At 51.7% G+C, this 26774-nt stretch overlaps 8 protein-coding genes across 8 annotated transcripts; 2 read left to right on the forward strand and 6 right to left on the reverse strand.

Moving 5' to 3' along the window:
* Positions 1-51: 51 nt before the first annotated feature.
* Positions 52-6231, reverse strand: mug81 (putative steryl acetyl hydrolase mug81; the record flags this gene model as incomplete). Its single annotated transcript, XM_064877559.1, has 1 exon — positions 52-6231. The coding sequence occupies one exon, from the start codon at positions 6229-6231 to the stop codon at positions 52-54; it is 6180 nt and encodes a 2059-aa protein (XP_064727061.1).
* A 707-nt stretch (positions 6232-6938) lies between these two features.
* On the forward strand, positions 6939-7681 carry YKT6 (palmitoyltransferase; the record flags this gene model as incomplete). The annotated part of the gene is made up of 3 exons (XM_064877560.1): positions 6939-7014; positions 7058-7076; positions 7195-7681. 3 exons carry the CDS (start codon positions 6939-6941, stop codon positions 7679-7681), a joined length of 582 nt encoding a protein of 193 aa, XP_064727062.1.
* Positions 7682-7803: 122 nt separating this feature from the next.
* Positions 7804-9660, reverse strand: PMZ80_009166 (uncharacterized protein; the record flags this gene model as incomplete). The annotated part of the gene is made up of 1 exon (XM_064877561.1): positions 7804-9660. One exon carries the CDS (start codon positions 9658-9660, stop codon positions 7804-7806), a length of 1857 nt encoding a protein of 618 aa, XP_064727063.1.
* A 907-nt stretch (positions 9661-10567) lies between these two features.
* On the reverse strand, positions 10568-13873 carry HOS3 (histone deacetylase; the record flags this gene model as incomplete). Its single annotated transcript, XM_064877562.1, has 1 exon — positions 10568-13873. The coding sequence occupies one exon, from the start codon at positions 13871-13873 to the stop codon at positions 10568-10570; it is 3306 nt and encodes a 1101-aa protein (XP_064727064.1).
* Positions 13874-15684: 1811 nt separating this feature from the next.
* PUP2 (proteasome component pup2) lies at positions 15685-16576 on the reverse strand (the record flags this gene model as incomplete). Its single annotated transcript, XM_064877563.1, has 4 exons — positions 15685-15961; positions 16015-16440; positions 16490-16502; positions 16552-16576. 4 exons carry the CDS (start codon positions 16574-16576, stop codon positions 15685-15687), a joined length of 741 nt encoding a protein of 246 aa, XP_064727065.1.
* A 369-nt stretch (positions 16577-16945) lies between these two features.
* alp4 (gamma tubulin complex Spc97/GCP2 subunit Alp4) lies at positions 16946-19720 on the forward strand (the record flags this gene model as incomplete). Its single annotated transcript, XM_064877564.1, has 1 exon — positions 16946-19720. One exon carries the CDS (start codon positions 16946-16948, stop codon positions 19718-19720), a length of 2775 nt encoding a protein of 924 aa, XP_064727066.1.
* A 1764-nt stretch (positions 19721-21484) lies between these two features.
* On the reverse strand, positions 21485-22440 carry PMZ80_009170 (uncharacterized protein; the record flags this gene model as incomplete). Its single annotated transcript, XM_064877565.1, has 2 exons — positions 21485-22215; positions 22278-22440. 2 exons carry the CDS (start codon positions 22438-22440, stop codon positions 21485-21487), a joined length of 894 nt encoding a protein of 297 aa, XP_064727067.1.
* Positions 22441-24112: 1672 nt separating this feature from the next.
* OLE1 (stearoyl-CoA 9-desaturase) lies at positions 24113-25552 on the reverse strand (the record flags this gene model as incomplete). Its single annotated transcript, XM_064877566.1, has 1 exon — positions 24113-25552. One exon carries the CDS (start codon positions 25550-25552, stop codon positions 24113-24115), a length of 1440 nt encoding a protein of 479 aa, XP_064727068.1.
* Between the last annotated feature and the right edge of the window lie 1222 nt (positions 25553-26774).

A 26774-nucleotide genomic window follows, 5' to 3' on the forward strand; every position in this document is an offset into this window, starting at 1 on the left:
CTCGCATTTTCGGTCGTCTGACCAGACTACCAATCAGCTCATTTATCGACGCTATTGAACTGCCTTCTCCTTCCCCTTTATCAGACCCTCATCGACGTTCACCGTGACACTCTGCACAGCTTCTTTTCTCACAATCTGGGGCACCACTACACCCTCCACCCTCCACTCCATACCAAGGTAAGCATCACTCATAACAAGCACATCGACTTTCGCCGCTCTATCACTGACCAGCATCTCATCAAGCTTAATCCTAGCATCTGCTTGCAACCTGCCACCTCTCCTTCCACTACCACCAGGGCCAGACCGACCCTGCCCCTGCGAATTATTCCCTCCGCTCGCGATTCCAGGCCAATTGGCACGCTTCAGTCCCAACACGTTCGACGTCCCAGCCAGAGTAACAACAACGAAATACCCCTCATTCTGCGGTTTCGGAAATCTCGGCGCATAAACTCGTCCCTCTCGGTCTCGAAGCTCGTTCCGCCGCTTGATGCTAACTGTCACGCTTCCGTCTTCGCGTCCTGCAGATGACGCGCTGAGCTCAATATCAGGCAGGAACTGCGTTGCTCGGACGAACTCCTTTCGCGTAGTGGCGTCATGGATACCCAGCGTATTCATCAGTCCATCGAGCGTACCGCGTTGATACCGGTTCACCAGCTGTGCAGTAGTGACTAGATCCCGTGGAACCTTACTCGCCAGTCCCTCGTCGAAGATCTCAGAGACACCAGGGAAGATACTAAGCGGGTAATCCTCTGGGAACCGCGCGGATTTGATAGCCTGTAGTAATCTAACCATCTGCGTGGTGCCCGCGCAGTTATCTAGTTCGGTGAACGTATCGATGCTAGCCTGGATGATACGGATCGCTTGGTCGAGAACGGAGGTCTGATCACCTACATAATCCGATATGGGCAGATCCAGACGAAGCATGTGTGCCTGCAGAAGCAGGAACGATTTGATATGTGGAGACCACATTGGTAGTTCACCGCCACTGCCCGCATCTGGGTTCGCGGGGGTCCCGGGACTGGTGCTGATGGCTTTAGCCGGAAAATCGAATGGCAGATTCTTGGCCATTTCGGCGTTGATCAGGTCCTCGTTATGTCGGACAGGAAGGTCGACGAATTCGGTGGCGAGAGAGACCCAGGCAAGACAGTCAGCGAATGTTGGATTCGGTGATGCTGCGGAGTTCGCTAGGAGCATTTTGATGGTATAGTGGGAGAGGTAGTAGTATGACATTATCTTGCCGAAGGGTGTTGGATCGACGTCGCCGTTGCTGTGGACTGTACAGCAGGAGGAGTCGGCGAGGTCAGAGAGGGATTTATCGACGAGTTCGATCATGTAGTCTGCTGCTAATTGGCGAGCGGTCAGTGGGCTGTCTCTGTGCTCTTCGGCGCTGATCTCGAGACCGTAGTATGTTGGGTTTTTGTGGAGACGGCGGAAGAAGAATGTCCATGTTAGGTAATCTAGAGCATCCTGTTTAGTGGTTATGACTTCGGCAGATATTTCGGCGCCCAGATGGTTGTCGAGGACTTTGTGAAGGGTTGATTCTACGGGGAAGCCGGTATGGAGGAAATGTTTGTAGAAGGCTTTCTTGGCATCCTGGGTGAAGATTCGTGCGATACCGGATGTGTCGAATTGTGGTCGACCGGCACGACCGAGCATCTGGAGAACGTCCGTGAGATCCATGTCTTTGTAGGACTCGATCTTTGCGTCGAAGAATTGAGTGCCTTTGACCACGACAAGATGAGCTGGCAAGTTGACACCCCAGGCAAGGGTGGAGGTGGCCACCAAGATCTGAATCTTGTTCGCTGCGAACAGCTGTTCAGATAGTGTTCGATCGGACTCGACAAGACCGGCATGATGCAGCCCGATGCCAAATGAGAGCGCTTCTTTCAATGCTGAATCTTTCACGGCTGACAATGTGAGCTGGAAGTCCTCCTCAGACGCAAAATTGGCAAAACGTCGTGGATTGTCTTCCATGCCGCACAGGTTGATGAGATCCACTGCGGTAAGTCGAGTTTGTCTTCGAGAGGCGACGAAAACAATGACCGGCTTGGTGGGACTGTGATTCTTGATGGCAAGAAAGGTGGGTCGGTTCATGGACTGCATAAGCGGGCAAAAACCACGTTGCTGAGGGAAGCCATCAATGTAGATCTCTAGTGGTACCGGACGCACGCTGTGGCGGAAGTTGAAGAGTCCTTGGTTGTTGCCAGGCTTCACGCCTAGCCAGTTTCCGAGATCCGTTGCATTGGCACATGCTGTCGACATTCCCATCAAACGTATCCCTCCTGATTCGGACTGGCTGGCAATGTAGTTCATCCGAGACACGATGATTTCAAGAATGGGACCACGGTCACCTCCAAGCAGATGAATTTCGTCGATAATTACGAGTGAGACTTGCCGTACGTACGATCTGGTCTGCCACGAACGCGAGATACCATCCCACTTTTCAGGAGTGGTAATGATGATATCAGCGTCTCGGATTGTCCTTGTATCGGGAGTGTTGTCACCAGTCAATTCGACTAATTTCAGGCCCATCTGCGGTGCCAGGCGTGCTCCCCAGTCCAGAACACGCTCACGTACCAGTGCCTTCATAGGTGCGATGTACACGACCTTCGAGCCAGGTCTCTCGCGGAAAGCCCACCACATTGCCAACTCACAGGCAATAGTCTTGCCTGAACCTGTAGGGGATCCCAACAGCACATTGTTGTCCGTATGGTAAAGTATGTGGAAGATTTGTGATTGCATAGGGTTGAAGAACTGAAATCTTTGGCTGTAGATCTCTTCCAGTAGCGGGTTCTTCAAGGCTGTTATCGGCAATGGCTGCAGATCAAGGAGGTCCGTATACACGCTCTCAGTATCAGGTCGAATCAGGTGCTGGAATGAGACCGGATGAACAGTTTCCGCACCAAGCCATCGATCTGAGATCACTTTCACATATATTTGAGCAGGAATTGGGTCACTGAGAGGTATAGTGAAGTTCAGTTCGTGATTATCGTGCATCTTCCTTCGGGACAAGATGAAGAATTCGTGATGGTAAATTTCGCTTGTCTCTGAGTTCTCGACCCAGACCCAGTATGACTCGGAAGTGCCATGATGCCGATCGTTCCATCGGAACTCTGGATAGAGGAATAGCTTCATGCGGAGGACGTCACGATTGAGAGGTGCAATCTCTGCATCCACCGATATTGTTGGAAAGTTGTCGAGGATTTTAGCAATAGTGCCTCCCATCTTCTGGTTGTGTACCAGGCTTCCGATCTCGGCAGCATCCATTTCTCGAAGCGTTTCGATATTTGAAGAAGGTACCTTGTCGTCGAGTTGCTTCAGGACTGGCATCGGTAGATCGAATTGATGGAACGGATGCATGAAGCTCCATTGTCGCTTTTCGATTGACTTGCACATCGATAGCAAGACCTCGCATTGATAGCCCCAGCCTCTGTTCAAGGCTATCATGAATAGTGCTCGACATATCCTTGCGGCATTTTGTGCCACATATGCTGAATCTGACACCAATGCGAAGTCCTCGAGCCTGATTTGTGAAATGTATGACTGCAAAAGCAAATTCGTCTTCGCATGGTTCTCGATGATTTTCTTTTCTTTCTGACCGAGACCGTCAGCATTATTGTCTGTACCAGTATTCTTGACATGCTCAATGTCGCAAACACGTTGCTGCTCGAGTCGTTGAAGTTCTTGTGCTTCACTTTCTCTGGTCTGGATGTTGTCGAACTCGCCAGACATACTAATGATTTTCAGCACATCTGCCTCACTAGATTGTGGTCGCATCATCGTGTTGAAGATTTCGATACTGCTCTGCTGAACGTAGTATTGACTGGCAATCCGACCCACGTCTTTGGGTCTTAACTCTTCTGTTCTCTCATTGAAGATGATCATTTGGCTGCGGTGAAGAGTTCTTGCCGCCTCAACGACAAGCTGCCTTCTTCTTCCAGCGAGTTGACGGTCGTCGTTGTATTCATCCCACTCAATGCCGTATGCTCTTGGGTTTTGCTTCATTCGGACGAAGAGGTAGGAGTAGCCAAGCCAGGTCACGGCTTCCGCGACAGTAGTGACTGTGCCAAGCGCGATCTCGGCATTCAAGTTGTCGACCATCTTGGACGAGAATCTCGACTCAATAGGCACTTGAGAAGTGACGGCGGATAGATAGTGTTGCAGCTTGTCCTGCGTTGTGCAAATGTATCCCATACCGCTGTCCTGGAACTGAGGTCGACCAGCACGACCAAAGATCTGCAGCACATCAAGAATACCTAGATCCACAAACTTACCAGCTTCAGAGCTATAAAGCTGAGTACCCTTGATGATGACTGCTGAGGCAGGCAAGTTGACACCCCATGCTAGCGTAGCTGTGCAGCAAAGGACATTGATAGCTCCGTCTGCGAAGATGCGCTCAACAAAGTTCCTGTCTGATCTTGGCATGCCGGCATTGTGACAACCGAAGCCTTTTGGCACAATATCACGAAGCTCACGGCCCTTTGTGGTCTTCAGGTCACTCGATGCTCGTTGCCAAGCTGCGCTGCTAGGGTCGGGCGTGAACAAGTCATCGCAGCCATCGTCAATAGCTTGTTGATACAAGGTCCTGGCAGCAAGTACGGTCTCTTTTCTCGAGTGTACGAACACCATGACTTGCTTGCCCTGTTGGAGAATCTCCTTGACCTTGTCAAACACTGTCTGATCCAAATTGTCTCGAGACTGCTTCGAGTTAGGTTTGCCTTTGACGCCAACAAAGTGCTGTTCTAGCGGGACTGGACGGAAGGAGCCATCGAAGTAGAACATGCCAGCGTTTCGGTTGACCTTGAGGAAGTCTGCAACATCAACGTAATTCGGCAATGTAGCGGACAAGCCAACGATACGGATCAGTCGCTGTGTGCTCTCGACCTGTCTCTCCGTACGAGCCACGATAGACTCGATAACAGCGCCTCGCTCGTCGTGAAGCAAATGCACCTCATCTAGGATCAACATTTGAACTTTTTGCACGAGCTCTGTATCACCGGTGCTCTTTCTGGTCACCACGTCCCACTTCTCCGGTGTAGTCACAATAACTTGTGTGTCTGCAATTTCTCTCTTGGTCAATTGCATATCTCCGGTCAACTCTCTTACCTTGATGCCCAGCCAAGCAAGCTTTTTGCCGTACTTCTCAGTGACTTCAGCAGCAAGTGCTTTCATAGGTGCAACATATACGATCTTGAAGTCGTTGACTCGTACGACGAAGTCTGTGGCATCAGGCTCGTCGATTGGGTTTGGCTCGACGTTCTTCGAGATCGCTTGAAGGATGGTCAGCAGTGCGGCATCTGTCTTACCAGCACCAGTGGGTGCACAGACAAGCATGTTCTCAGACGTATGGTAAGCCACAGGGTATAGCAGGCTCTGCATGCGGTTCAGACTCTTGTACCCGGTGAATGTGCCTCGGCAGAGACCATCCATTTCTGAGATAGCAACAAGCTTTTGGTGTGCTGCTTGTGTACCAACCTTTGTAGCAGGTATCGAATACTCTTCATACTTCGCCTTCTCGAACCGCTCGCTGCCTACAGGCAAGGAGAAACGTTGCCCAGAGACGCTGAGAAGGTTGCCAGCTGCGGCTGAATCAGACTTGTACACATGAGGGTAAACTGGACCCGTGCGATCGTGAGCGGGAGCAAGAGCTCTGTTCTTGTGCTCCAAGTTTTCCTGACGCAGTCTTGCTTCCCGTTGCTTTCTGGTCTCCAAACCGGAGAAGAGCCCATCAGTTTGCGTTGTGGTTGAGGTTGGCTCCTTGAGGACTTCCCTGCGATGCGAGATAAGTTCGATCACGAAATCGAGGTCATCATAGCCAATGATCTCGGCTAGTGACATCTGCAACTCATCGTCTGAGCTGTCAGATGCCAACAAAGCAACGATCTGCTGCTCAAGGTCAGATTCGCTGATATCTGGTCGAATGGTTGCGAAGTCTGAACACTTCTTGCGTAGCCATCTCCGGTCGTAGACACCTTCTGCCACATCTTGACTGTGAACCCCGTTGGCGCCACCTATCGCGTCATCAGTATCAGGACTAGCGTCCAGGTCGCTTTCAACATCCCAAATGTCGTCGTAGGGTTCGTCGGAAACTTCTTCGTCAAAATCTTCGTCCAACTCCTCGAGCTTTGACTTGTCAACTGATTCTGGCAGCTTGAAATTTTCTAGGGCCTGTCTCATGGCGGCCATCTGAGCTCGCCATTCTTCGACCGACATTTCCAGGTCAGCAGACATCTTGGAAGCTTTCTCTATAGCTAGCCCTTGGGGCTGATGAGCTTCAAAGTTGATGCCAAATCTGGTATCGCAGCTTTGTTCCAGATGTCCACGACTGAACCAGGGGCAGTTTGTGGGCAGGACGTGGAAAGAATGTTTGTTGTGAAGTGAAATATTGCTGGTCACCACAACCTCACTATGCCGGCAGGCACGATTCAAACACGGTCAACAGACAATTCTCACTTGCCTTCTTTCTTCCTAACAAATTTATTCTAGCCACCAAAATTGCATACTCGAATACTCTGCTTCGAGCCTACAGTACCACAGTCATCACTCATGACCTCTTCGACCACAAAATAGGCTAGCCTCTTTCTGCGCGTCAGGCACCTCGAGCTTAAATCCCAGCACCGAACACAAAGGCTCCAGCGGCTGGCGAGGAGCGAATCGCTTTGTTCTCTGGGCGGAAGCCGCTGAGCATGTTCCACACTGGCGCCACCAAAGACCCCAGAATGATGGGTGGTTTTCTCGATCCGATATCATCACCGCCTGTTTCGACAACGCAGGCCTACAACGTTTCGAACCTATGGTACTGACTACTGTGTTCCTTTGATTTTTCTCGTGCTCCCTATTGTTCTTGCTTAACATCATTGCTCTCTCTGCGACAGACGAACATCAACATCAACATCAACATCAACAACACCATCAAGTGCTAATCACATCGAACCAGGATGTCCTGGGGATCACCAGCAGCAGCGCCAACAGCAGCCAACGATGGACCGAAGTCTGTCTTCTACTTGGGCGTAGGTGACGAACACACTTGCAGATACCAACCTACTAACATGGGCAGATATTACGGGTAGAAGCAGGTAAGCCAGCAACAGAGCTGGTATCAGACATGGATCTCTCATCGTTCGCCTGGCTCACTAGAAACTCGTTTGTGGTCCCCCGATCATATATTGGAACCTGACATTGACAACTATACAGATACCAATCGTTCCTCGAATTCACCTCGAAAACAGTCGCAGAACGTACGAAAGTCGGCTCAAGGAATACGGTCGCAGAAACCCGCGCCCAAGTCAATGCATACCACACAAGCCAAGGCGCCTGCATAGTGATGATTACAGAACCGACCTACAAGCGCATGGATGCCCAAGCATTTCTCAGCAAAGTTGCCGACGCATTTCAATCGAACTTTACACCAACAGAGATCAAGACAAAACAGCCGCCGTTTTCATGGCCCGAAATCGCGAAATTGAGACAACAAGCGGTAACAGCGGAGAAAGACGGCATCGGGGCCGTTCAGCAAGAGTTGGACGAAACAAAGGTGATACTGCATAAGACGATTGAAAGTGTCCTCGAGAGAGGTGAGAAGCTTGATACACTGGTTGCGAAAAGTGATGAACTGGGGGCAATGTCGAAGGGGTTCTATAAGCAGGCCAAGCAGCAGAATGCCTGCTGCGTCGTTATGTGAGATTTGCAATATGCGCGTCTGGCTCCTTGGGGCTCAAGTTGGTACGGTATGAGGTGTTTGGAGTAGCGATGGAGGTTTATCTTCAGGTTTTCCCACATATCATTAGTTCTATCAGCTATGTTCTACATGACCCTGATGATCGAGTTCCTGAAGTTCGGCTCGAACAAGACTGACGTATCCGGCCCTGCTTCAAGCAACTTGGCGAAAAGGACGGCTCGTACAATCAGAAGTGCTTCAAGGCTCTGCTGTTCTGTGGTGGATGTCCTCAGCGTCACCGTTGGGTGAGTCGTGTGGCTATCACCACTCCGTCTTGGACCATTCGAATGAAGACCAGTGCTGTGGCTCGCAAGGGTGTTGGTATCGCTGCTACTCCCTGATGATCTGGATGCAGCCGCCGATACTGACTGTGTCTGAGCCGGGACAGGTGACTGGTCTCCAGCGCTCTGGCCTGCAGGAGCAGTGGTACCATTGCTTCGCGGTGATTGAGCTGCGGTGACCACGGCAGACTTGGCCGGGTCATGCTTTTGCACAAGTACCGAAGTCAGAGCGTTCAAAGCGTCTATCGCAGGCCGCCGTTTCAGTCTGAGCAATACGTCAACTTGCTTCAGAGCCGTCCAAGTTATTTCTATGCTTTCCCCATAGTCTTTGGCCGAGTCGCCACTCTGAGCTTGGTATCTGACACCCGCATCCAATTGTTCGAAGAATTGATTGCAAAGTTCGCAAAGTGCTGCCGCGATGCCTGGACCGAAGTCCCCTCCAAGAAAGTGCTGATATCCAGGGATAACCCAGCTGCCGAATTTCTCGAATGCAAGATCCTGCCCGCGGTCTCTATCGTTGTATTTGCGTTCGACTTCTGTTTCACATCCCGATTTCGACAGCCATCTGGTCATTGCCTCTTCGTTCTGGAACATGTCAGGATTCAATTGTTTCAGATAGGAGACGGCATCCCGTAGACCAGACCTGTTCCATGGAAAGGGCCTAGGCTCATAATCGGTCCTTGCAACCATAAGAGCAATGGCTCTTGCCCATGGATCTTTGGACTGAGTCAGGTAATTAGGGTCTTCCTGGTCGTACCACTTATAGACGTGCCCCTCTCTCTCAGGGCTACATGCTGTGACAAATAACATGCTGAACAGGCCTTTCTCGCTAGTGTCTTGTTTTGTTCTCCAGTTCATACCAAATGTGCCTTCGGCCAATTCCAGTGCCAGTTTTGTACACCGACCATAAGTGGCGTACGAAGCCGGAGTCTTGTAAAAGTTGTGCGCAGCATCGAACATTTGCTGCGTCCTTGACCGCTCGGATTGATAATGCTCGTAAGCAGCTAATGTGCCCAGGACGGGATGCTCGCGAAAGGACACTAGCGAGGTCTTGCCTATACAGAAGGATTTCCCGCTTGGATCGATCTTAACGGTCGGGTCAGCAATAGCTGCGAGAATCGCCAAACATCGTAGTTGTGCAGCAGCTGGAGGGGCTTGAATATCCGCAGGTAGGTAGTCTGTGGCGCATTCCTGGAGTGAGGGCTCGGGGAAGGTATGCTCGATATCTTCACTGAGATCCACACAACGCAAAAGCTGCAACCAGGTGGCACCTGTTGTGCTATTTCCTGCTCGAAAGGGAAAGTCGATACCGTGATCTTCCGCTCCGACCTCTTTTTGATCCAGAATGTAGATCAGAAGCTCTTCGAACTTCAGTACAGGCACCTTTGCTGTTGACCGCCAGGCGAATTCGATCAGAGACAGGCGGCCTTTGCTGAGCTTGCCAAAGTTGCCTATAGCATTTTGACTAGCCTTGATCCTGCCCGGCCCAGCCGCGAGAAGACCTTGAAAGATTGCAACGAATGAGATCAGGAACGCAGCAACGCCGATAGCAACGGTGAAGCCAAAACTTCGAGGTTCCCAAGGGGACTGTTGGGTTGCAGTAGTGGTGATCAGCGCTCGTAGGAGGCACTCAGTCGAGTTGTCCGGACAGTCGATAGCCATGCCAGGTGTGTAGGCACCGTGAGAGATTGGCAGGAGACATGGTAGGCAGCGATGTCGTTGATGGACAACACCACCGACGCGCTCGAGTGCTGCCGCAGGCTGTGTGTGACGAGACGATAGTTAGGCAATGCTAGTACGGGGCGCCTGTAAGATGCATGTACGCGTACTAGATTAGCGCTGGTCAGCCTTGACGAATCAAGAGTTGACGATCAGTGGCGGCGATATGCAGGTGCTTCGAGTCTGTCACACCCTGGCTCAAGGATATGCGGTCCTTTTGTGCTAGGTATATTCCTGCTTCGCAAGGTGGTCAGCATATCGAGCGATCATATCAAGGAGATATAGTGTTAGCAATAATCCGCAAGTTTCCTTGGACAGATGCAACGTATGTTGCTTGAAAGCTGTCCGTGCACTAAATGCTGTCAAGGCGTGAAGGTGGAGTATACACAGCCCCAGATAAATTCCGGTGATGATGGTGAATTTGGCAGCACGACGCTTCCTTGTACAATGTCTGGAAACGCGCAAGCGCTGACTGGTCACTGCCAATTGCTATAAGGGCATGCAACATGGAGGTTAGCAGGAGCGACCGAAAGTACGACACAAAGGACGTGTGAAGGTTCGTCGGTGGCGGGTCGCGCCGCTCCACTCGCCAGTGCCGCGACGCGGAACAATTTAGGGCACGATTTAGGCGCTGCCACTGGACGCAAGCGCTAAGCTTGGTCCATTATCGAAGTAGACTACCGTAACATGCCGTAAATTAGACCAGAGCATCCAGGTACACATCCAAATTGCCTAACCAGACCTTGCAAAAGGGTATCTCAAATCCAGAGCGCAAATCGAACGCTCAATCCAGCCTGCGCAACCCAAGTCTAAAATCAAAAGAAGCGTGCTTGCCGAGCCAGCGGCAAAGCTATTGATGAGGAGTCTCTGGGAAATCCCAGATTGATCTGGCGGTCTGACTCTCCTCGTTCATGGCGTTGGTCATTGGCGGAGGCTCTGACTGCATATTGATCGAGGGGTATGACATGGTATCTGCTGCAAGCTGGCGAGTTGCATCAGTCTCGTTAAATTTTGTCGAGTTTTCTTGACTGTCCGGAGTCTCATCTTGCTTGTCACGAACGACCCCAGCTTGAGGGTTTGTTGCACTCAGGAAGTCGAGAGCGGGCATTGTGGTGACGCCGGAATTTTGGGGCCAGTTTGAAGCAGGTTGGTTCTGCGGTTGACCGGGGCTCAACTGCTCATGGCTGTCGCCATTAATGGAAGCCGTCGATGGTGGCGCCGATTCAACTTGGGAAACACTGCTAGGGACATCGGGTGGCCCAGCTGCGGTGGAGGTATTCGTTGCTGATGTTGTGTTTGCTTTGGCGGCAGGCATGGCCTTTGCTTTCGGAGCTCTCGGGACGGGTGGCTTCCGAGTAGTCTTTGGCTTGACTTTGCTTGCTTCTTCAGCTCGTTTCAATCTGGCATTGTGCTCTTCTTCAGTCGGCACTTTTAGTTTGATGCTGATCTTCTTCATACCGTTCATCAATTCGTCCATGCCTTCGGCATTTGTGGTTGTGGTAGAGCTGGCAGTCGCAGAACTGGACCTTTCAGGCTCATTAGCTGCTCCAGTAGCAGTGTTGGAAGATGCAGCTGCTTTCTTGCGAGGACTACTGACGGCAGAGACTGGTCTCTTGATAGGAGCACGCGTCTTCCTAACGGGCAGGGATGGCTCAGGCTTTGATGGAGCAGTTGAACCAACTCTGGAAGAAGTGCGAGTGCTCGACGATTCTTCTTTGTCGTTCAGCTGCAAGTCGTGCAGGCCGGAGAGCACACTTGAAGCCGCGCTTGACCGACGGCGTGATCTTGACGGCTCGCGAGTAGAAGGGTCGGGTAGCTCACTAGCTGCTGCGATCGTAGTTCGGCGGTTCGCTGGCTTGGTCGCCACTTTTGTTGGGACGACGTTCAGGTTCTGCTTTGGTCTTCTGTCCCTGAGCTGCATCCTGTCTTCAGCGACATCGCTTGTCGGAAGACCTACCAGAGATTGCCGGTCTCTTCTGGTGCGGCTGTTTTCGGCGTTGAGCTCTTCATGCGTACAACTTTCCGTTTGGCGATCCTTAGGTATCAATAGGCGAGACAGTTCGTACGCGGCCGTCACCCAGTCGACTTCAGGCACTGGTTGTGGTGGAGCATTTTCCAACCATAATCGTGCTTCCATCTGCTGTGAAAGTGACTGTCTTTCTTTCGCAACTTCCGTCATTCTGGATGTTGATGCATGTGTCGGAGAGGCAAAGGAGCTGGGTAATTTGTCCTTGGGTTTTACAGGCTTGGGCATATGGCCCGCTACCATCGCTTCCAACGACTCGAGCTGTTCTAGATGCCACCATTCGGGGTCATATGCTGGACTCTCTGGTTTCGATGTTTCAGTGGACATCTTGCTCAAACCATGTTGTGTTTCGTTGGCAGTATCCTGGACGCAAATTTGGGTCAACCCACACAAATGGCTCAGAACACCGCTCGTCAGTGCTCGGTCACTGTAACCTCCCTCCAGCACGCTGATAACACGACCATCAACGCCCAAATTCGCTTGTGTGGACAACTCGACGACATCTGACGTGAATCTAGCATAAAAGTCTGTGGGTACGTTGACTTGGTGTCTCTGCATGCCTTCACCCTCCCACTCAGATGCGTCGAAACCGGAGGAGAGAAAGATTGCAGCTTTGGGCTCAACGCCTGCTTTCCGCAAAAGATGTGAGTGGTGCTCTAGGAACATTCTGGCTTTTTCAAGGAGGATTTTGTACTTGGTCTCGTACAGTCTCCAGAAATCGGCATGAGTCTTCCACGGTTCCAGGTGAACATTCCAAATAGATTGCCCGTGTGCAGTGTGTAGACAGGTGCTCGCATTGCGTATTTTGTCCTCATCTCCGTATTCACAAGGATAGGAGTTGATATCGTGTAAGCTATAGTAGCCAATGGGGACCTTCTTATGAGCAGGTGCGCTATGCGTGTTGTGAGTATTGTGAGCATCCCGATTGTGGTCCCACGTAATTGTTTGAGAGCCATCACCGTGGTGTAGATCAAAGTCAATGATCGCAGCATGTGTGAGACCATGGTTCATGGCGGCGTAGGTGATTCCCACGTGGACGTTGTTGAGCCAACAAAAGCCCGATGGCAGATCAGCAGAGCAATGATGTCCAGGAGGTCGAATGCAGACAAAGGCTCTCCGCGCAGCGGCATCTGGCTGGAAGACAGTATCGGCTGCATCACAGACCCCGCCTAAGCAACCTTGCAGTGCGGCCAGAGATTCTGAGGCGAGGTAAAGGTCACCAGAATGCAGCGCTGGCAAAGAGCTACCCTTCGCGTTCCTCTGATGACCAATCGGTCTTGCCGTTTCCTTCTGGCCCATAGCCAACTTTGCCTCTGCAGAATCACACATAACCTGTAGCGATTCCATCCATTTTGTGCCATGAACAGCCGTGACTGCAGGATTACTTAATGGTATTGACCGCGAGGACTTGACAAGTGCGAATGGTGGAGCGCCAGTCTCGCGATCTGGATGTGGTCCATAGATGCCGTCGCTGTGTCGCTGACCGAGTCTGACATAGGCGGTGCTTGTTCCTAGCACTGTCGCATGTATCCGTTCGGGTCTTTCGACGATGGAGCCCAGCATAGCCTTGGTAGACCGTGGTCTCGCAAAGCGATGTCCGTAGCAAGCATCATGAGTGAAGACCACCACTTCCGACCCTGTTCTCGAATGTGTCTGCAACTCTTTGCTGAAGAAATCCTTTGCGACCGAGGCAGGCGTCATCAGCGGCCGCTCCATGGTTTTCGTCTTTACAGGCGTAGAAGGATTCAGATTTGAGGAGGCCCTGCGGAACTGTGGTTGGTGGGGTGTTGCACTTCGCAGAGATAGATTTGGTACTGAGCGTTTCCTATCAAGTCGGGGTGTAACTGATCTATCATGGCGCACGGAGGCAACCGAAGGAGAGCGAGATATAGTTGTGCTGCTTGGTGTGGACGGCCTTGAGCGTGGTGTCTTGAAAGGTGTACGTGCAGGTGAAGCTTCTGGACGTGTTGCAGATGTTTTTGTTGTTTTGCTTGAGACATTCGCGTTCACATTTTCATTCCTGAACCTTTCACTTTGAGGCGTTGTCGCGCTTGTCGCAACTCCATTTACTGTCGGCTTTGACTCACTTGACTCAATGGAGGGGAGTGGTATATCCGGGTCTTGATCCATCTTTTGACTATGGTGAAGGTGAAGCCTTTTCTTTACTGACTACACGCATGTCTTGTTGCAGGGTGTGCCTGTGTTTCACTTCGATCACAACAACAGATGACGCAGTTCTAGGGAAACGCGCTACAAGATTTAGCGCGACTCACAGGGTTCCTTAGGGGCTGCACCCACTTAGTGCTCCTCTGTTAAACGTTCGGATATTGTTTCCGGCTCGCTGGCCACCTCGTCGCGCCTCGAATCGATTGAAACTCTTTGATTGAAGCTACGTTACCACCGAAAGTGCTTGATGATGGGCATCGACTTTGAAGTCTCAATGGCATGGGGCACAGACCTGTCGCGCACGCCGCCGCCAGCTTCCAATTCTGCCGTTCTGATTTAAACCCATAGTTACAGTCCGGGACGCTCAATGGCAGTTGACGACTCTTTGATTGCCGCTCTATCACGACGAAACGCACGAAGGAGGTACTCTTTCAAAGACAGAACTAAAAGCCGCAGTAGGTGAAAGTTGTGCTACCTTCTGATGCCGGCCATCCTCCCAACCTGCTAAACAAGCCCGACTGGCAATCCCGAAAGTAGAGCCCAGCTAATTCGAAGCACGACACATGCTTTCCTTTGCCTCAACCTTCATACGGCACAGCAGTCCTTCATGTTTGATCACTCAGAGACTCCTACTGCACTCCATGGGTATCGTCCAGATTGCCGGCGCACCCTCTCCCCCATCCTCATGACCTCTGATCAATACAGTTGGGGACCCATCAAGATCGCCACAGTATATGCTACACGAGGGTCCAGAACCCCAACGTCCTCTCCCCTTAAAGCTAAAGCTGAGTTCTGCTTCCAACTCATTTGCACGTCGAGGAGCACGACCTTGGCGTCAAGCAATCAGCGAAAAATCACGAATGCTGACAGCGAACTATGTCCAATCTCCACCACCAAACGTACAGTATCCGGTAGATGGTAGTTAGACATGAGGACAGTTACAAGGCGGGCATGGCTTATGCATCGCGATTCCGCATTTGATAATCAGCCGCCGGGCACGATCGTCTTGTATGCGCCGAGGTCGGGCGGGGATACGTTGCGTTGTTTTTGTATCAGGTGAAGGCGTATGGGAGGTGAAGTCCTGCTTTTGAGAGAGGTTGGCGGAGTTGAAGGGTGTGCATCCGGGGTATGAGCAGGCTGAGAGTGCGTGGAGGAGGGGGAGTCATATTCGGAGGGATCCGATCGAGAGTATTCATCCGCTTGGTGAGTTTGGACTGTGCGTTGCTTTGCTGGAAAGGAGACTAATATGTTGTTTAGTTCGAACGCATCCCGCAACGGGTGAGAAGGGTCTGTATGTCAACCCGCAGTTCACCAGATATATTGTTGGGTTCAAGAAGGAGGAAAGTGACTACTTGCTCAAGTTCCTGTATGATCATATGGCGTTCTCGCAGGATGTCCAATGCCGTGTCAAGTAAGCACGGAAGACTGTTGTGGTCTGGGACAACCGAGTGACTGCTCATTCGCCCATGATCGATTGGGGAAACGGTGCGAGGAGGCACATTGCTCGAACCACACCACAGGCTGAGCGACCGTATGAGACATGAGACAGCACGTTGACTGCGGAGCAATGGTTGATTTTCGAGGGTGCTAGCATTGTGAGCAGCGTATCTGCCACGACCAGCATTGTCAGGTTAATCCCATAGCTCACAGGAGGAACCCAGTCTAGGTCTGCTATCCGCTTTAAAATGTTATTGCGAAATGGCACGAATATTGCCGCCGCAAGAGCCATCGCGTGCGCCGTACGCCGTACCATGCTTGCTGATAACGCTCATGATCTATTCACCTTCTAACCTTGCCACTACTGTGCTCATCTCTTCGTCGCCATATATGCGGAAACCCTTCTCTTTCGTCACGCTAGCCAGCTGCACGTTCTTCGAATCCAGCTTCTCCTCCATGACCTGCTTCAGAGTCTTCAATACTAGCGTCTCGGCTTCCTCGAGAGTGAGAGATCGGTGGTATTCGGATTGTAGTTCGGCCTGAGCACCTTCGCTGCCAGAACCGATGGCTTTTGCATCGTATCTATAGAATGTTCCTGACGGCTCAGCGTGATATCTGCAGGTGTCAGTGTTCCTGCCTAACGTATTCCTCATGGGTTCTCCTCTTACAGTTGTGGTCCCTCGTCGTCGTCCCATCCTGCAACCAACAGAGCTACACCGAACGGCCTCGACATGACCGACTCTTCACCTTGTGCGCCCTCACCGAACCTCAAAGCCAGATCGCATATCGACTGGGTACAACTTTCGACACTGAGCTTCTCGTTGAAGTTGAAGGCATGATTCTGAGTCTCGACGCGCGCATGCTCGATCATGCTTCGTGCATCAGCCTGCAGACCGGACATGGCACACCCAATGTGTCTGTCTATCTCCACAATCTTCTCTATGCTCGACGACACCAGTAATGAAGATGTGACTCGCTTCTCGACACCGAGTAAAACGCCATGTGATGTTGCTACACCAATTGCTGTTGATCCGAGTTTGATGGCTTCAAGGGAGTATTCGACTTGGAAGAGACGGCCTTCGGGCGAGAAGGTGCTAGATCACATTAGTACAGGACCAGCCTGTGAGTGTTGTCAAGACGAACTTTATGCCCCGATCTGTATGATTGTTAGTCCGTGTTGGTTATAGCCTGGCTATGGCTCATACCATATTCAGATCTTGCGATGAACATCTTGCCTAGATTTGCGGTTGATCCGGTCCAATGTAGAGCAACGATAGAAAGCGTCAAGGGACCTGTGCAGGCGATGGGTATCGAGGATTTATAAGAACACTCCCGTGGATATGGGCAAGAGCAACCAGGCAAGCACGACGACGCAACTTCCATACTAGTATGTTGAAGCCTGAGGCATATTTGCGGGCGCGATCCCATCAGTCTTGGCATCGGCAGGAGCGACGCGTGTGAGGGGAGCGGGTAGTTTTGGGTGTTTATGCAGTAGCCCTAATCACCGGTCAACATGCCGCTCAACCAGTGCAGGTGCTTTGGCAGATTGATGCAAGAGCTACCGCTACCGTTTAGCTACGAGTATGATTATGAACTGACATGAACTCAACCCACTTCCGCAGTGCATCTGCCACCGATCGACGAACAACACATGCCAATGGTTTACCCTCCAGAGTGGGCTCAACACGCGTTCGAGACTATGAGAGACCGTCGGTGCACGAGAATGGGTCGCCAGTACTGTCAGACGGTTTCGATAATGAGGAAGAGTCAAGGTCTACCAAATATGCGGTAGGCGGTACAGAGAGGAGGAAGGAGAGGCATACCATCACCACAACCGAGACCTACCGCACTCGCAGAAGTCCTGTCAAAGATACTTTCGATGGAGGAGACAGAGCCTCGCGCAAGCCTGTCCTACAAAGTCCGCCGCTGAAGCGCAAGACCCAGCCTGGTATACAACCGGAGGTCAAGCCATGGGCCCCAGAAGCCAGGTTGGTTCCTCACTCCTCTGCCCCGCTGGCCGTTCGCATCACTGCCCCTGCCTTGCGCCGAGATGCTCCAGAGACGCTCGATGGACCTCAGCTCGATCAGCTGAGCATGGTAGAGCAAGAGGAAGCTCTACTTGATGACCTCCTGTTCGTCTTCATGGGCTTCGAAGGCCAATACATAGGCTTCGTGGACGGTTACAACCCTGCCGAGGAGAAGGACAGACTGATGGGGCCCTCTTACCGCATATCATCTGGTCTCGACCCAAGCATCAGAGACCTGATAGAGTCAATGCTAGTCATGGCAAGCCATTACTCGGCCCTAGAGGCATTCGTTGAAGTGCAAAGTCGAGAAGAATATGGCTCTGTGAACCATGCTTTGTGTGCTGCCATAAGAAGACTGCTGAAGGACTATCTGATCCTCGTCGCTCAGCTCGAGAGCAAATTTACAGGAGACGCAAGCTTCACCTTGCACCAAATGCATCTATCCATTATACCCACTGCCCAAAGTCTAGCACAACTACACGCCGTTGCACAAGAACTACTGAAGAAGAACGCATTGCTTGAAGAAGACGTTGAAGAATCTATGGATGACTTTGACGCTGACAATATCATCCAGCGCCTCGAACAGGGCGGTGATCTGCTACCAGGCAGCATGACTAAAAAGCGATGCATAGGTGGGAACGTACTAGCTCTGCTCACACAGAGACTCTCCACATATTCTGGCGATCCTGCTGCGAGATCCATTCTGGAAATGCTGCTCCGAGAGGCAAGTAAGCCATACATGACCATGTTGAACGAGTGGCTGCATCACGGCGGCATCAAAGACCCTCACGACGAGTTCCTTGTTGGCGAGAAGAAGAGCATCAAGCGAGAAAAGCTGGACGAGGACTACACGGATGAGTACTGGGAGAAGCGATACTTTATCCGCGAAAAAGAGATACCGCCCCAACTACAGTCTGTTAAGGACAAAGTTCTCCTTGCTGGAAAATACCTCAATGTTGTCCGAGAATGTGGCGGCGTCAATACAACCAGCACCTTTTCTCACACCCCAACCTCATTCGAAGATCCTCGCTTTCTTGACAATGTCAACCACGCATACTCCTTCGCCAACCAAGAACTCCTCAGCCTTATGCTCGCAAAGCACTCTCTACGAGGACGGCTACGATCCATCAAGCACTACTTCTTCCTCGACCGTGCCGAATTCTTTCTCTATTTCCTCGAGCTCTCTTCCAGCGAACTCCGAAAGCCTCAGCGTAGCGTCAACACATCCAAACTTCAGTCGCTACTCGATCTCGTCCTATATCAGCCAGGCAGCATCGCCATGTCCGATCCCTACAAAGAAGACGTGCGTATCAAATTGAACGAGCTCGGTCTGGTCCCCTGGCTCATGAAAGTAGTCAACGTTCAGGGTCTCGAAGCAGATAATCCAGAGTCATTAGCAGAGCAGTATAAGGTACAGACTTCCGCAACATCTTCTGGAGAGGACAAAGATATATCCGGTTACGAAGCGCTCGAGCTGGATTATAACGTACCCTTCCCACTTTCTCTGATCATAAGCAGAAAGACGATCATAAGATACCAGCTTATCCTCCGCTACACCCTGTCTTTACGCCACCTCGAGACCCTCTTAATCGAAAGCTGGTCCGAACACAGCAAAGCAACCTCCTGGATCCACAGATCCACCGATCGCAGAATCGAAGTCTGGAAGCGGCGCGCATGGAATTTACGGGCACGAATGCTTGTCGTCGTACAACAGATGCTCTTCTACGCCACAGCCGAAGTTCTCGAGCCTCAGTGGCAGAAACTCATGACAAAAGTCGACCAGCTCGAATCCTCCGACTCCCGTCCCAGCACTAGTGACAATGATGACAAGCATGTCGCAAGTCCATTAAGTGCAAACACCTTCGGCAAAGGCCAACAAACTGTCGACGCCCTAATGCAAGAGCACCTCGACATGCTCGACTCCTCCATGAAAGACCTCGGCCTAACGCAGTCCAAACTCCTTCGCATCCATGCAAAGATGACAGCCGGCTGCACCATGTTCGCCTCCTACACCTCCAACCTCACTCGAAACCTCTATTCCGCAGACGGCGACTTCTCCTATATCCACTCCGACGCAACATCCGCACAATCGCAAAAAGTCCTCACTAACTTCAGGCAATTCTCGAATGCAGGGCGTGACGCCGTCCCGCCACCACCCGACCCGACGCGTATGGATCGGCTCGAAGAGACGTTAACGAAGCACGAGGAGTACTTCAATCGTCACTTGAGGCTACTGATCGATGCATTGAACTACTTTGCGGCAACAGAAACGGTGACACTGTTGGGTCTTTGTGCACGGTTAATGAACGCCGAGGTCCAGCGGCGTGATGATAGTCTACATAGCTGATGTTGACTCGTGCCGTGTCGGCGATGAGCATTTACGCAGGTGTATGGTTCCACGGATGAGATACGACGGGCTCAGGCGTTCAGACCGTGTTGCTTCGTCATGACCAAGCGAGAAAGACCAAGTCGGCGGATACGAAGCAATGAAATAAGATACTCACACCACAATCTGATAAAGCATTACGGTTCTGCCACCAAGGCCCTATCAACAGGCATAATGCCCCATGTTCCACTTCCATCGTCCTCGCCTCTTGTGGTCGCGCTGAGTCGTGCCTTCCCGAGTTTACTGCTTACATCGTACCTTCCCTCACAAGCACAATCGGTCGTGCCTGCCTCCTCAACCTCCTGTACTGGGTCGTGCTTTCCATGCTAGATCTGTAGGACGAGTCGTGCCTTCCTCACCTACGTGGATCGCGCCTTCCCTACGTCGTCCACCCACTCGTACCTTCTCGTCGGGAAGCACGGTCGGTCGTGTCTGCCTCATACCACGGATAGTGTCTGCCCAAGGTACTCGATGGCGCCTTCCTTGCCGTGAGTCTGGGTCTTGCTTTCCACCTGAATGAACACGCTGAATCGTACCTTCCGCACTACCAGATCGCGCCTTCTCTTCCTTGCGTTTCCGGTCGTCCCTTCCTCCTCAGACACGCACAATGAGTCGTGCCTTCCTCGCATCCTGGTCGTGCCTTCCTTCAAGTTGCTTTCACGATCGCGCCTTCCTTGCGTTGTGCCTTCCTTGAGTACCAACTCAACGACGCCTTCCCAACACTCCAGGTCGTGCCTTCTTCCCCGACGAACGATACGAGACGTACCTTCCCTACGTACCAGATGGGTGCCTTCCTCCTATATGAACAAGCTCGGTCATGCCTGCCTCAAGCAGCGAGTGGCGCCTTCCTTATCCACTGTATCGTGCCTTCCCTGCCCCCATGTGCCGCGGTCGCGCCTTCTTTTGTGGATAGACGGGTGAGTCGTGCACTCGCCCTTCCCTACCTTGTGTATGCGGTGGTGCCTTCCTCACTCGATCTCCTGAGTAGCACCTTCCCAGATACTCAATCGCTCCTGCCACATTTTGTGGCCCGGGGTCATGCCTTCCTCACGTACTACAATAGGTCGTGCCTCCCACTGCGGAGATTGATTGCATCGTGCCTGCCTGTCGACTGCTACCGTGGACGGGGCTCAGGTTACAGTTGCCGCAAGAGAGCTCGAGCTCGAGCTCGATGGCATCGACCTACATTTGAGAAGTCCATGGAACAGCACTTGACCGTTGAGGCGTGATGATACAGGTTATAATTTTGTCTAGGTACATCAGCTATAGGAAGCATTGATCAAGAGGAAGTAGACGTTCCCGGTGATCTCGTGACAGTAGTAGGCAAAGTGAGTGCCAGATACCCCAGAGCCCCACATGACGAGCACGATTCCTAGATGGTCGAGCTCGTTGCCGAATCGGTGCAGCTCCTTGCTGGGGTCCGGGAAGGTGTGGAAGATTGTGGACAGCACGAAGTAGGTGGTAACGCTGACGTTGTATATGCTCAATGTGGCAAGATCTTGGAATTTTGTGTCCCCCGATTTCGTTCCTTACCCGAGATAATCAAACAGCACCAAGGCGAAGAAGAGGGTCCTGGGGAGATGGGACCAGATATTCGCTGTCTAAAATGTTAATGCTGCAGGGCTGCGAGCAGAGGGGGCAACTGACGTGTCTCATTTGATTTGAGTACATGCCCGAACTTGACGACGGACACTTTCGCAAACAGTACATAAGCCGCAATCGGTATCAGGCACCTACATGGCTGAAAACCCACTTACGGACAGGACCAGCCAAGGACCAAACCAGGTACGCACTGCCTCCTGTCGCTGCCAGCACACCAGCCCACGTAAGTACAAGCATGCGAAACAACGACTTGGCCTGCTTGTCGAAGACAGCGCTCTCATTCACCCTCGGAAATTGTTCTTTCGGCACGTCCTTCTCCAGGAAACTGGCCATTGGCTCCCATCCTTCCTTCAGATCCATAATCAGAAGCTTGTCCTTGGGAACTATATCGATCACATGCTGCTGATAAAGCTCGAGGATAACTTGTGCACGGTCAGTACTTCTCACCATTTCGCGAGATGATGTAGGGAGAGTAGGATATCTTACACGGTCCATGGACACTGGGATCGCGGCCGGCATCGCGCAGCAGTCCCTCCGTAAATAGGATGTGCCCCCGCAAGATCTTGGGATCCAGCGGATGCCGGGTCGCACGGCCGTGAGGACAGTGAAGTAGGCGAGGGGAACGTGATTGAACAAGTTCTCGAAACTCTTCCACCACCTCTCCGGATCCCGCGTGTTGAGCACGACTTGAGCGTCCGGGCAGATCTCAAGGATCTCGGGCAAGAGCCAGATGGCCGGCGCGTCGACCAGGCCGGCGTACCCCTTGACGGCCTCGCGGACGAGCTTCATCGTGAGCTCCTTGTCGCGCGCGACGAATTTGGCGTCGCAGGCTTGGCCCCAGAGCTTCACACGTGCTGTACGTCGTCAGTCAGTCATTCATAGGACTGTCGGCGGCAATGTGAAACGAGATACGTACCGTCGTCGCCGCTCAACCATGTTTGTGTGCCCCCGTGGTATACCGGCCCGTCTACCAACCTTTCTAGCGCGAGCTGCATGGAGCTCGTGCCGGTTCGCGAGTATCCGGCACCGATGACCACAGGCATCCGGGACGGATCCGGTCGGGAGAGCGTGCCGCCCATACTTGCGCCTTGTTCGGTAAACTGAAATGAGAGAGCAGCGAATCTGCGCGGAAAGATTGTTTGTCGAGGAAGGAAATCAGTGTTAGAATCCGGCGCGTCACACAAGAAGTGCGCTTTTGCGGAAGAGACTCCTCAACCTCAGGGAATATACCGGCTTGGGCTGACACGGCTCGTTAGAAGTCCGGCAACGTTGGGCGGAGGTCAGGAAGAAGAGGCCAGCTCTCTGTGAAGGGCGAAGCTCCAGATTTATATCTAAGCCTGAGTGACCCTAATATCAAGAGTAGATAGATCCATGGCCTGGTCTTGGCTGTATTCATCCCTTGGCTCATTGACCGCGTCGCGCAGTCCCACGTGGACTGATACTGACAAGCACTGACTGTGGCCCAAAGAACTGCCATTTGCTTCTCTCAAAAATCATCATCACTGCTACTATTAGACCCCTGTAAGTTTCACACTGGGTCCCGGCAGCTATCACGTAGCTTACCAAGAAGCGGAACTGGCTGGACTTTCTGAGGGGCTACCTCGTCACATGCAGGCCAGCTGACTTGCTGCAATCATAAAGCTAGAGTACTTGAGGATAAGGTCTCAATGCTGGACGCCAAGACCCATTGGGGAACTTACAGGGTCGGACAGTACTTTGCTTGTTTTCAGGCCCATCCATACAGCGGAAGGGCGGCCCCATGATCAAGGTTAAACTGTGATACTGCGCTTGTATTGACCTACCTACGGTAGATAGCAAAGGAAGGGGCCAGGGACCGGCTCAAACAAAGAAACCCCAAGGGAAGCACCTGAATGTTTAAGCAGGAACCGGAGCGCTTGCAATTGCAAGCATGGAGGCCCGATAAATGGTTTGGTTGCTTCATGTGGCCAACGTCTCTGATAGCCCAATGATACAATTGTAAACATGATTGTTCCAGGGGCCCCTGAATCCCTGATAGCCCATTAGCGAGGTTGAGTGTGGCGGTGGCTGCAAACCCCACGATAAGCATATAAATACATTTTCCCATTGGCAGGGCTCCAGTGTCAGTAAGGCCGGTGTAGGGCAGAGACAAGGACAAGGGCAACTGGTATTGGTATTGGTGGTGGCTGACTAAGAGAGAGTGGTGGAGAGAGAAGAAGTTATGTAATGACGAGTGGGTCGGACTTGCCCAACACCGGCCACATGCTGTATGTATCGGCAGGGCTCGGCTTGAATGCCGTCTCCTCCCTTTCAGTCTCCCAGCAGACCCCATATATAAAATGTCGCTTCCTTGAACAAGAGTAGCATGGTACGAACGAAGTTGGTTTCCAGATGGCTCGATCAAAGGGGAGCATTCGCTCCAAGACGGGCAGACATTATTATACCGCTCGTCGCCTACCTTCGGTGCTACCGTTCCAGGTTTCTAAGAATAATACGATGGCATTAGCTAGACGCGTTGGCGGCATAGGGATCTAGAAAGGAAGTGGTACTTCATCGATATGATTGTAATTTATACACTATCGAGGTAATGCTTTGCAGCAGTCTGCTCTAATCGCAGCTATGTTATGGACATGAATATTGAGAACGAAACGCTAGAATTGCTGAACCCATTAAGCTCGAAGCTCACCTTTCCATTTCAAACGCCTGGTCTTTTTCATCGAAGATCTATTTGGTATCATAAAACTCATCGCTTGGTCGTAGACATTGAAAGACTTATGCGGCACCGGCGCTGGCAACGTTCTCCAGAACCTTGGTGGGTTGGAGACCAGCTCGCACGATGCGCTGGCCAGAGGCATCCTGAAAGACTTCACCCTTGGCTTCTTGTTGAGCTTTCTTCCAGATCTCAACTTCGCAGCCGCCTCGGATGACGCCTACTCTCATGGTGGAGAGCAGATTGTGTGCTGCATTGGAGTGCATGTAAACACCACCGTTGAACATAGCGGTAGCGTCCTTGCCGATACCAGAGTTGATCATAGCCTTTCCACCTGGGTGATCCTTGATGAAGTCGGTCACATCATGGACGACACCAGCAACGGCAACAAGACCTCGGCCATTCTTGGCTTGCTCGACATAGTCATCCCATTCCATGACCGGAAGTTGGTCGAGAGGAACACCCCAATCAAGCTTGGCTCGCTTTTGATCGATCTTCTTCTGTTGCTGTTGGATACGGCCCTTCTCGATTTCATTAGATCGGAATTGCTTGAGGTCATAGGCGAGACCAAGCTTCTTGGATACCCAGATGGACCACTTGGTAGGGTCATATTGCCACCACTCGATAGCATTGCGGTAATCGGAGGGAAACTCGTGGTGGAAGTTGTGGTATCCTTCGCCAAGGGTGACGAGAGCAGTGATAACATGGTCTCGTGGTGAATTGCGGTCATCGAATGGCTGGTCACCCAGCCAGTGAGCCAGGGAGTTGACGCAGAAGGTAGCTTGCTGGACAACGAAGATTCGAAGAATACCAGCGTAGATAAAACCACCCAAGTAATCCCCCCAGCCGAAGCCAGCAACCAGTGTAGGGAAGATCAGGCCAGCGAAGATGACAACCTTGAGGTAGTGCTTGTGCTGCCAGACAACAACTGGATCCTCGTTGAGGTCAGAGATGTCGGTTCGACCAATTCGCTTTGGGTTCTGCTTCATCAACATCCAGCCGAAGTGAGAGTAGAGGAGACCCTTGCGGACGGAATATGGGTCCTTGTCGGTGTCGGTATATCTGTGGTGTGCTCTGTGATCTCTTGCCCACCATCTAATTGAACCCTCAACTGCCCCACCTCCTACAAAAGCAAGCAACATTCGAAGAGGCAGTGTTGCGGAATAGGAGGTGTGTGCCCATAGTCTGTGGTAACCAGCTGTGATCCCCAGGCCAGTTGCGAAGTAATAGGCAATGGCCCAGATAGCGGTCTTCAGATAGAGAGGAGTCCAGATGGCCTGAACGAGGCCAACGAGAGGAATGCCGACGATGAGGACAACATTGAGCCAGTTGACGTGCTTGTACCAATTCGTCCTCGTAATAGGTGTTTCTGTGATGTGCACCTTCTTGGGGTCGTATGACTGATTTCGATTTGGCTCTGATGGTTTGGCCATAGGCGAAGGTTGAGAGATGTACTCTGGTTTGACAGCCAGATGGCCTGCGACAGGCTGTGAAGAAGGCATCTTTGTTCAATCAAATTAAGATCACAAAGATGTCTGGGTAATGGCTAAGTGTGTGAAGAGAGGATAAGTGACTAGAGGATTGAGGGGAGTTGGATATATGAAGGCAAGGCAACTCGGTATCAACAACTTTAATGTGGAGAGCCGGAACGATATCGAAGGGCCGCGACAATCGTACTTCGTATGCGGAGCTCGAAGTCACGATTGATGGGCTGGACAGGACAGAGCAAGAAACGGGCAGAAGAGCAGGAGGTGGTTCGAGCGAATGAGCAAACAGGTGAGTGATCAGCTGGAGTGATCGCAGGCAGTCTCGACCAGTGATGCGCAATACGGAGGTAAATCTGTTGACGCCAGGGTCACGCCAGGAAGCAAGTGCATTCGAGATTTTTGTTTCAGCAAATCGCCGCCTGCAACAATTCGCTTGGATGAACTGATGTGAAGACGATGGGGAGGCTCTTTTCTGTGAGGTTGTTCTTCCCGCGCAATGCTACAAATTGTTGGGACGATATGATTGGTTGAAACGTGGAAGCTTCCTCCACCCTTGGCAGGGACGACTGAGCTATGACGAATTCGCTTGCCAGTGCATCACTGTACCTGCCTCAGATCGAGCTCCTTCACAGCTTACTCTACCGGCTTGAAGCATAATAAGGTAGTTCTAACACAGACTGACCGATGTCCTTAACCTCGGTGTTCATCGCAAGTTGTGCTTGATAGAAGGCGGTGTGCGCATACGTTGCTACGACCGAAAACCTGGGGCAGCCCAGACCAGGAACACGCAGATCCGAAGAACCGTCCTGCGAAGCGTCATCTCCACTTCCTACGTACCAACACACGGCTATCGTATTTCGTATCGACGTTTTCTTAGAACTGCACGAATATTCAACGGGTTTAACGCGCTTATGCTGCCACTCGGTTTTGTCTTCGGTAAAGACATTTGTCGCAAGTTGTCCTTTGTTTCCTCTGCACCGAATCACACCTCACATCTCACATGACTGCTCGACAACATAGTTGCCTGACCTTCTAACGAAGGCCGTAACACGCGAGATCTGTTTCACGACCACATGCGATTCATACTCTTGCCACATGTCAAGATCATGCTTTGAGTAGTGGTTGTGGTAGCAGATATGCACAATTTGTTGGACATCCTCACGAGGTTCGAGTAACCAATGATGAATAATGTACTCGCATCGTGCGGCTGACTCTGCATTCCCAACGTGCTCAATCT

This window comes from Knufia obscura, assembly GCF_036327395.1.
Source record: "Knufia obscura strain CCFEE 5817 isolate CBS 148926 chromosome Unknown scaffold_12, whole genome shotgun sequence".
Classification (NCBI taxonomy): Eukaryota; Fungi; Ascomycota; class Eurotiomycetes; order Chaetothyriales; family Trichomeriaceae; genus Knufia; species Knufia obscura.